The following is a 9,408-nucleotide window of genomic DNA, read 5'->3' as shown; positions in this document are numbered from 1 at the left end:
GGGTTCCAGAGAGCCCTCTCCGCCATATTGTGGCGCGCGCTCCTTCGTTTCCCGCCACCGCCCCCCCCCCCACCGCGCACCCCCCCCACCACCATCACCCCCCCACCACCATCCCCCCCCCACCGCGCCTCACCCTCCCCCCCCCACTATCCCCCCCCCCCACCGCGCCTCAACCCCCCCCAGCGCCCCCACCCCCATCACCCCCCCCACCGCGCCTCACCCCCCCCACCATCACCCCCCACCACCATCACCCCCCCCCCACCGCGCCTTACCCCCCCACCGCGCCTCACCCCCCCATCACCCCCCTCCACCCCCCCCTCCACCGCACCGCCCCCCCCCTCCACCCCCACCGCACCACCACCACCACGGCCTTCCCTCGCCCTGCCGGCCACGGTCAGTAACGGGCCCTCCGTGTGCCTCGCAACCCGTTTCGATTCACTAAACGCCCTAGGCTCAGGCGGGACGCCGCGCCACGCCACACACGCCACGCAGAGACCCAGCGCCCCGTCGCTTCTCTTTGGCGCGCGACTCGGGCACCTCGCGAGGGGCGGGCGGGAGGGTGGTAGGGCCTCGCGGACCTTCCCGGCTTTGGAGCGAGGGGAGCCGGCGCGCGATTCTAGTCGAGGACGGGGGGTCCGCGGAGCGCTCGCGTCTCGGCTAGGCCGCGCCGGGGATATTTTGGTGAAGAGGAGGACTTGGCGCTCCTAAAAGCACACTTAAAGACGGTGGGAAAATGTTTGGATGTTGTTATCTTTGTTCAATTGGTCGTAGCCAGTTAGCGTGGATAAAGATAAGTTGGATGTGTGTTGTAAATGCGTTTTAGTTCGAGGTGTACTGTATAGTTTTTTTAAGGTCGCGTGGTGTCTGCTGTTGAATGACGGCGAATTGCAGCAGTGTTTGTATACTATCGTTAGCTAGGTTTGTATGTTATTATTATGAGGAGCGCAACGCTATTTTATAATAGTTTTTGTATTTATAGAGGAAGGTTGTATTGATTATAAACGCTTGCCTTAAATTGATAGGTTGCGAGTTTAAATCTGGGTTGCGGCTATACAACGTCAGTGATTACTTTCGGTATTGGTAAAATGCGTACCACTATTATAAGTGGAACGTCAACAACAGTGGTAGTCGTCTCATTGAGACAGGGGTCTCCTTCCATGGGAATGTTGGAAGTTCAATCAGTGGATCAGGACCACAACTTGTGCTATGGATGGCCATTTCAGCAGAGACTGCATTTATTGAATTAGTAAAGTTACAAACAGTGTCTGATGAACCATTTACAAGATGTACAAACCTGAAGTTATGTTACCACTCAGCAGAGTAACATAATTTACACATTCTATTCGATTATTTGAAGTTTTGTTTACTTTGTAATTCGTGACTTTGCAAACCATATAAATCCAATTTGTTAGAAGAGTACGGATTGTTTGTTGCCAAGGGGAGATCTTAATCCAGCAATGGACTGATCATGACCGATCATTATAATTATTATACCTGCACGATGTGTTTTCAGGTTGTACCCACGTGTCGTTCGGAATTGCCTTGACGTTTCACTCCACGTGCTGTGAGCTTCTTCGTGTTTCGCTCTATAATTATACTGTAAGGTCCCAAAGAAGCTCCCAAACACATGGGAGCGAAACGTCGGACATCATGCCGAAGAAAGCACTGGGTAACAATCCGAAAGAGAGCTATTACAGGACTACCTCGAAAAAATTAGTCTATGCAATAGAGGTACTGTGTATGGCAGTTGATTATCAATGTTTTTTGCCAATGTACCAGTCCAGGTCACAGTGGGCGAGCGATGTCTGCGCCCGTGGCGAGCCGAGCGCGTGTATACACGGACGTGAACACGCATCGCCCGCGCGAGTACTGGGACTATGAGTCACACGTGGTGGAGTGGGGGTGAGTACCAGATCGTATCATCATCACCACCATCAACCACCATCATCCATCCGTCCCTTCATGTGTCACCCCCTTACCCTGCCGCCTTGCCTCTGGATCACACAGCAACCACAATTGTCTTGTGACATACAACAATATTGATACTGCATTGACAGGCCGAGGATTTGTTCAGATGTTACTCCAGCTGTGGCTGGGAATCGAGTTATGTTTTTTTTATTAAATACACAATTTTTTTGTCAGTGTTGTTATATTTCATTTCGTGTAATCCTTATCTTGTGTGTACCGTATGTTGAACTTCTTTAGCACCGTACGTAGCCAACCGTGCTAAACGGACATCGTGCCGAACAACTTCTTAAATTGACGTTTTAATTGAAAAATAAAAATAATTCTTACGTATTTTCTCTTATGGGATTCCCACTTTATGGAAAGGCAAATTGTGGTTGCCCTTTGGCTTTGGGCCAATAATTGAGGAAGAGCACTGCCTCATGCTCATTTTGGCTGGGAGATAATGACTTTTTTTGTTCACAGTATTTTAAATATCTGTGTACTGCCTCTTAAAGTGGTAATGATTGTTAAACACGCACAAATACACATCCTTGACTCCAGAACAACTCTACTGTAATAACCAGTCATTCACTATAACATTATTCCAGTGTTGCATTTCTTATTGATTTAATTACAATTACTCTTGAAAACATGTGGCAATTTGGGGAAAACTACTCACGGCTGAGACAGCCTTCAGCAACATGCAACGACATGTTTATCTGTTGGTGATGCAAATATCTCTTGACTTTGTTGTCATTACTTTGGAATCCCTACTGCTTCATGTTAACATTGCAAGCAAATACGTCTGGGTAATCTTAGTAATCTGTTAAGATGCGTGGTTTTATGTGTCAATAGTTTGCATATTTATGATGTCCAGAGTTGTATATAAATGTTTTTAATATTACAACTCCTGTATACCAAAACGTAAGATAAGACATTTAGTTCTGAAGCAATATGTCACTGGAACCTTTATAGATGCAGCATACATTGGAATAATATCAATATTAGTTTTTTATACTTACTACTCATGTTTGAAATTTATTTAGCTTTTTATTAATATTCATCTTGAACTACCATTTATATTAATACATTTGTTTCCTTTTGGCTGGTTATTATGGATAGTCGGGCAACAATACATTGAGGAATCATTTCACGATTCAGATATTTAATTTCTGTGTAAGTATAAAAAAGCCAGACAGCTGGAAAAAACACAGCAGAATATGTATACCTAGGCAATTTATTGAAGGTAAATTGGGATAAAAATCATAAAATACAGAGGTAGATAACTTTTGCAAAGCTGGATTTAATAATTAAAAACTACACGTGAATTTACTTGAAGTTGAACATTTTCAGTCAGGGCAAATACCCACTATGATGTGGGTCTGAAAATGGACACTGACAAAAAAACACAAAGAGCATGTTAAAAGTGCAAAAAGAAGCACATGAAAATGCACACTTGGAATTGCACTGAGAGACAGAAAGAGGACCACATGAATCAAACACAAATCCCATGTATAATATTGACTATTAAGGAAAGTAAGTGGACTTGCACAGGATGCATGATGATGATAATGGGTGATGGATAAAACTGGTGCTAGAATGGCAGCCAAAGGAGAGAATGCTCCCCCCGAGAAGATGACCACCATGGAGATGGAGCAATTGGATAAGTTCATGTGCAGGATTAAGATGGAATTCATAGCATCGCAAGACTCGGGGATGTGACAGCTTGTGGGGAGGTCTTCATCCACCAGTAGAAAGAATGGCTGCTGATGATGATGATGAGGCCATCGAGACCAAAAAGGCCACACTTTCCAAGGAGGGCCTTGGTTTAATTAAATACAGTCATATAGTAGCTCTTATAATTCCCATGCAGAATTATTATATTATTGTTATTATATTCATTAGAATTTTATCAAATAGTTCATCCAAGTAAAAGGTCAGCTCTATGGAAGCATTGTACAGCGGTTATCGGTGTTTCAGTGATTAACCTTGCCGCCCGATTCAGGGACATGATTCGATTCAAAAATCCATTCTTAACATTGTGGTGAATGTAGTGGCCTCTAGCAGTCTCCTCTTTAACTTCAAATGTAGACTCTATGGTGCACAAAATTCTATGTTGTATTATTCAAAGTTGGTTGATGCAATGGCTTGTCATTAATATTACTTGAAGGTCAGAGGTGTAAGGCTCTTAATTTTCACGCTGTTTCCAGTATGACCATATTTCACATTTTTATTAATTAAAATGAGCAGTAGCTTGTATTAAAATATATACATATACACATTCTACATTAAATTTATCTGTAAACGTATGGTCACGAACACATTACGAAGATGGTTTGAATTTAAATATGTATATTATCTCAAATTTGTCTTTTTTTCTGCACATTGTTGTAAGCAATTAGACAAGCAGCACTTGCTTATTTTTTCTAAATAATTTAGACATTCTTACAGTTCATTCACATAAATTTTTCCTGCATTCACTTTAAGTTTTCATTTTATTTATACGTATATGAATCTTTAACCAGGATAAACACCCTTGAGATTTACATCCCATTCCAAGGATTTCCTGGCAAGATGGCAGCAGTACTGATATCAGTTTCACAGCAAACAATTAATAACAGACAAAGGAAAATATGAAAATAATATACATTGGTACTCAATAATATTTTAAAAATATTCATATTCATGGACAATGTATGACATGGAAGAAAATAATCTAATGGAACAATGTATACGTTTTAAACCTTGTAGTAATATATTATTTTACATTTAAGACGTAACTGGATTCAGTCTGCTATTGGGATCTCATTGGTTCCATTCGGATAGTGCTGAGTAAGGGAAAGCTTTGTGGTGCAAGACAGAGCTGACAGGGAGTCTTTCGCATGAGAAATGTCTCTGAGCTTATAGCATGCTTACAATTCATGTGAGCCAGGTAAGAACAGAAATATGGAGGCAATGTGCCATATACACCTGGATAAAAACGAGGCAGTGCAATTAACATTGACTTTCCAAATGATTATTATTGTGTCATGTGGAGGGATAGCAATATATTTGTAACGTTTATTTATATATCAAGTAACAAGAGCTTCCGGAGATGTCATGTGAATTTCAGAGATGTTTCTGGGGATGTTGAGTACAGTGGACATTTGTTCACGAGTGTCCCGGAGCCTCCATTTGTGCACAAGCGTCCATGTGCTGTATCTTTGTTATTCACGACTCTCCACTATTGCCGACAGTCGCATCAGCTTTGGAGCTCCTGTTTTTCACCTCAGCGGGCATCCATTCATTTTGCCACGTACTAATTTACTCGTATTAAATACTTTTAATGCAGCATTAGTATTCGTGTTTATGTTACAATTACGTTCTCAAAATGGTCAGCCATACGCGAATCCTGATGCCCACTGTTATAGATTGGAACCAGGCTGGTGATAATAGTGGAAGATATATTATAGGCAGATTAGGTATAACAATGAATGTCTTCGGAGCAGGTTTAACAAACCACTTCCTATATCTATACAGAAAACCCAGTTTGACTCTTGTCGTTTTTAACCAGATTGTCAATGATTTTTTTACATTTCACAAAGAGCCTCGGGTTCAGGCCCAGATACTTCTCAGTGGGTTGCTGCTGTGTAATGGTCAGAACACTCCACTTGCAATTCAGAAATCTCCTGTTCAAGCTCCCAGCAAATAATAGGCACGTCATTTTTTAATCATCCCCCACCTCTGTCTACACAGCAGTATAAATGGGTACATCACACATTTAGTTGATTGGCAGGGTACATGTGGTGGGATAAAGTGTGGGCACTTCCACCTCTTTAAAGACATCTGGCCAGTGTGGAAGAGTAGGCCAAATACCCTCTGAAGAGGTATTCTTGACTTCTCTCTAGTTGAAGCCCCCTCTTCCCAGAGACTAACTGCAACCTTAACTTTTTATTTTCCCTTGTCGGTATGAACAATCTATAATTTATGTGCGCTTTTTGAATTTTTAAACATTTACAAGCATTACATTGGAATATGCTTCCCATTTATATGCAAAGTAGCAATTGTGGAAACTTTTAATACGTTCTGAATTCTATGGGGTGCAGAATTGTCCAAGAGGTTTTTTTTTTACGAATGGAGATGAGATGTGTGAAGTTATGCAAATACAGCAGTTTGTGTTGGGGACAGCTATTTCTCTGTATAGCTGTTTGCCTAACAATTAATATAAACAAAAAATAATGACGCCATAAAATCCATAATAGAGTTTTTTTTGGGTTAGATCGCATAAATATAAATGTGTCATTAAACCCGGAACCACCCGACTCGGCTAATTAGTAAGGTTTGTGACGTAAACAGAACATGCCTATTCGTTACTAGTACAGCACACCGGTGTGTTTGAGAGCAAACCCACAACATTTACAATTTGAGTTCGACGTTTCGCCAGTAATTACAACTAGCATCATCAGGTGACAGCCACAAATCTGTCTGTCGCCACAGCATACTTCTATAGAGATTACCGTTGGTAGGCTATTTTAATACACACAATAGACAGGAAGGACAAGATCAAAGGGCTCGCATAATGCACATACATAATGTACGTTGACTCAGCAATCCCCCCCCCCCCCCCCACTTTGCGCAAGAGCGCAGAAACGTGGTCACCACGTCTACGCCTCTATATAAGGAACGAAACAGACTTCTCCACAAATCTGGCTGTCGCCTGATGATGCTAGTTGTAATTACTGGTGAAACGTTGTACTCAAATTGTAAATGTGGGTTTACTCTCAAACACACCGGTGTGCTGTATTAGTAACCACAATTGGCATGTTCTGTTTACGTGACAAACCTTACTGATTGGCTGTGTCGGGTGGTGGCGAGTTTAACGACATTTATTTTTATGAGTTATCACCCAAAAAACATCGTATGGATAATATTGGTCGCGAAAGCCTACGTGCTAAACTGACTCCATAAACAGTTTAACTGCAGCAAAGATCCTCCATTGCAAACTAACAGCAATGAGAGTTTGGTTTGGCAGCTGTGATGCTGCTTGATATTTGGCACATTTACAAATCTTGCATAACAGGTGCACAGCGCAGAGTGGTGTTACATGATACTCCATAATTTATAAGTATTAAGGTCGAGAATTTGGAATTTTGCGTTCTCTTATTTGTCAGCTTTAAATTCATTGTCCTTTATTTAACTGAGTTTTTTTTTTCTCATGTACACTCTGTTACCAGTGGTTACATAGGGTTGATTACGAATGGGTTTTTTAATCATTGATTTATTAATAAAAGTTATGATTGTTTCATATCTTTCCGCATAAGAATGTATTATTATTCCTGCTCTGATATCGACTGTTTGCTTTTGAAATTGACCACATAATTTACTTTGCAGAAGTTTGAAGTTAATGCTTGACACTGCTAACTCGCTTGGGATGACTGATTGTTTGGACATAAATCTGTGAATTATAGTGTGCATCTGCACCTCAGTCTGCTATAACAATGTGTGAATAGTGAAGCAATGTTTGCATTTATCCTTCTTATCATGTGTTTTTTCAGGTAAGTAGTCTCATGACTATTTAGGAGGATCTTTGCTTATGATGTTTGACCAATTCCTTCATATTTTACACGTCAGAGGAACCTTGGGTATTTGGTGACAGCTCGTACATGGTTGTAAATAACATGCAAATATTCTCACAGATGAATGCAAAATCTACTTGAGTTCTGTATATTGATGACATGAACTTCAGTCCACCACCAACCAAAGTTGTGGATCGTAGATGTACACCACTACACTCATTGCTTGGCATCTGCTAGTATTAGTGTATTGAACGTTTTAAAGTCTTTATTGACTACTTGCCTGTCTTCCCAGTTGACTTAAGTGCAAAACGAAAATTTTAATGATGGGTTTCTGTGCAGTCAGCGAACGGTGAGACCATTGTCAGCAGAGGGGGCTGGCTGTGCAGGGAAATGTATTGTTGGACTCTACCACGTGCTTCCATCAATGCGTCCTGCCTTCAACCTACACTTGATCAGCATGGTGAAGTATCATCAAATAACCCCGACTACTACTTGAATGGTGTGGGAAGGCTCTTTATCCAGTGTTGTTGGGGTGATAAAAGGGTTGTCTATGAGATCATTATCACTTGCACAGTTTGGGCGCCTGGTTTTAGCTCTGGTATGAGCCTGGAAATCATACCCAGGATTTTAGGAGTGCCGGTTTTAAACTCATTAACATTGCACAGTATTTCCCTTGACAACATGATACTTGATATGTAGTCCAAGATTTTGGCTGCACCGACTGAAATATTTACAAAGCCAAATATTAAAAAAGCCTATTTTAATCTGCATTTCTATTTTCAAAAATTCCATCAGAGTTGTCGCAAGGCAACTTTAAATGTACACTTTGTAGCTGTTAAGTACGACTAACATAAACTCACAGATGTGTCACTTAAAAGCATAGTCCTGTAATATGTTTTTTAGGAAGGATCAGTCAACATTTCTTACGTTCATAACAAGCACGATATATAACTTATAAACTGATCTCTATAATACACCAATTTTTCGATTTAAAGCTTTAGTGACTGCAGGGATTCATCTTCTTGGTTCTTTCGGTAAAGTCACGTAGAATGGAAATAATAAAATAATAAAATAAAACAGAATAAAATAATTCTCACGACGTCAGGGAGATAGCGTCTGAATAAAGACGCTGTCTCCCCGACAGACCTGAGGACGGCTGCTTGCGTTGTGGCCGAAACGTCGTGAGAATTATTATATGATGTTTTATTTTATTATTTCCATTCTACGTGACTTTACCGAAAGAACCAAGAAGAAAAATACACCAATTATTATGTATTTAGTAAAATAAAGGAGCCCATTGAGAAGACCACATCTCAAACGGAAGGGAAATCTGAATGATGATCCGTGGTGGAATGAATTGTAGGACATTTAAAAAAGTGGAATACCATACACCGGCAGAAAATTGTGTTTACCAATGACAGTAGGTTTCTTTTTTTAACAAGGGCCTGTGTGCCTCGGTTATAATGCCCTGTAGAAAATACAGTGCAGCGCTATATTAGCACTGTCGTTTCTTTGCAATGGTGGGTGCTGTACACTGCAGCAGGCCCTTGCCATGGGAAGGTTACATTTCCACCACTGCCTCCAGGCTGTGATTTTCAAAGGTATAACACACTCTTTGACATAACTAAAATTGTATTTTGCCCTGCTAAATATAATGCATATGTTTATTGAAAAAATGTTGTAGATTATAATTGTTTTTTTTTTATTAACCCATCTTCTTCTGTAATGATAATTGCATTTCTCATTCAGTGACCCAAATCATATTTTTTAACTAATTTAAACAGTTTTTTTTTGTTATTGAATGCCTCTTGGCAGTGAGACTCAAGTTTAATTAGGAAATCTTGAGTTTTGGCCATATACATACTCACAATAGCTGGTTATTTAGAGACGGTGACTCTCTCTTTAC

General features: G+C 40.7%; 1 protein-coding gene across 5 annotated transcripts in view; it reads left to right on the top strand.

Annotated features, from left to right (window-relative positions):
- The first annotated feature begins 329 nt into the window (after nucleotides 1–329).
- The window catches only part of LOC144735209 (casein kinase II subunit alpha), a 43,165-nt gene continuing 34,086 nt past the window's right edge, over nucleotides 330–9,408 (top strand). For 2 of the 5 annotated variants that reach the window (XM_078617687.1, XM_078617683.1), the window contains exons 1-2: nucleotides 330–393; nucleotides 1,780–1,902. In XM_078617687.1, the coding sequence (XP_078473813.1) occupies nucleotides 1,802–1,902 (101 nt within the window). In that variant the 5' untranslated portion in view covers nucleotides 330–393; nucleotides 1,780–1,801. Of the gene's footprint in view, nucleotides 726–1,779; nucleotides 1,903–9,408 lie in introns of all 5 variants that reach the window. The other 3 variants (XM_078617684.1, XM_078617685.1, XM_078617686.1) reach the window with 3 other exon arrangements.

Source organism: Lampetra planeri, chromosome 54 (genome assembly GCF_965212315.1).
Source record: "Lampetra planeri chromosome 54, kcLamPlan1.2.h2, whole genome shotgun sequence".
NCBI lineage: Eukaryota > Metazoa > Chordata > Hyperoartia > Petromyzontiformes > Petromyzontidae > Lampetra > Lampetra planeri.
This window is presented reverse-complemented; position numbering and strand designations above follow the sequence as displayed.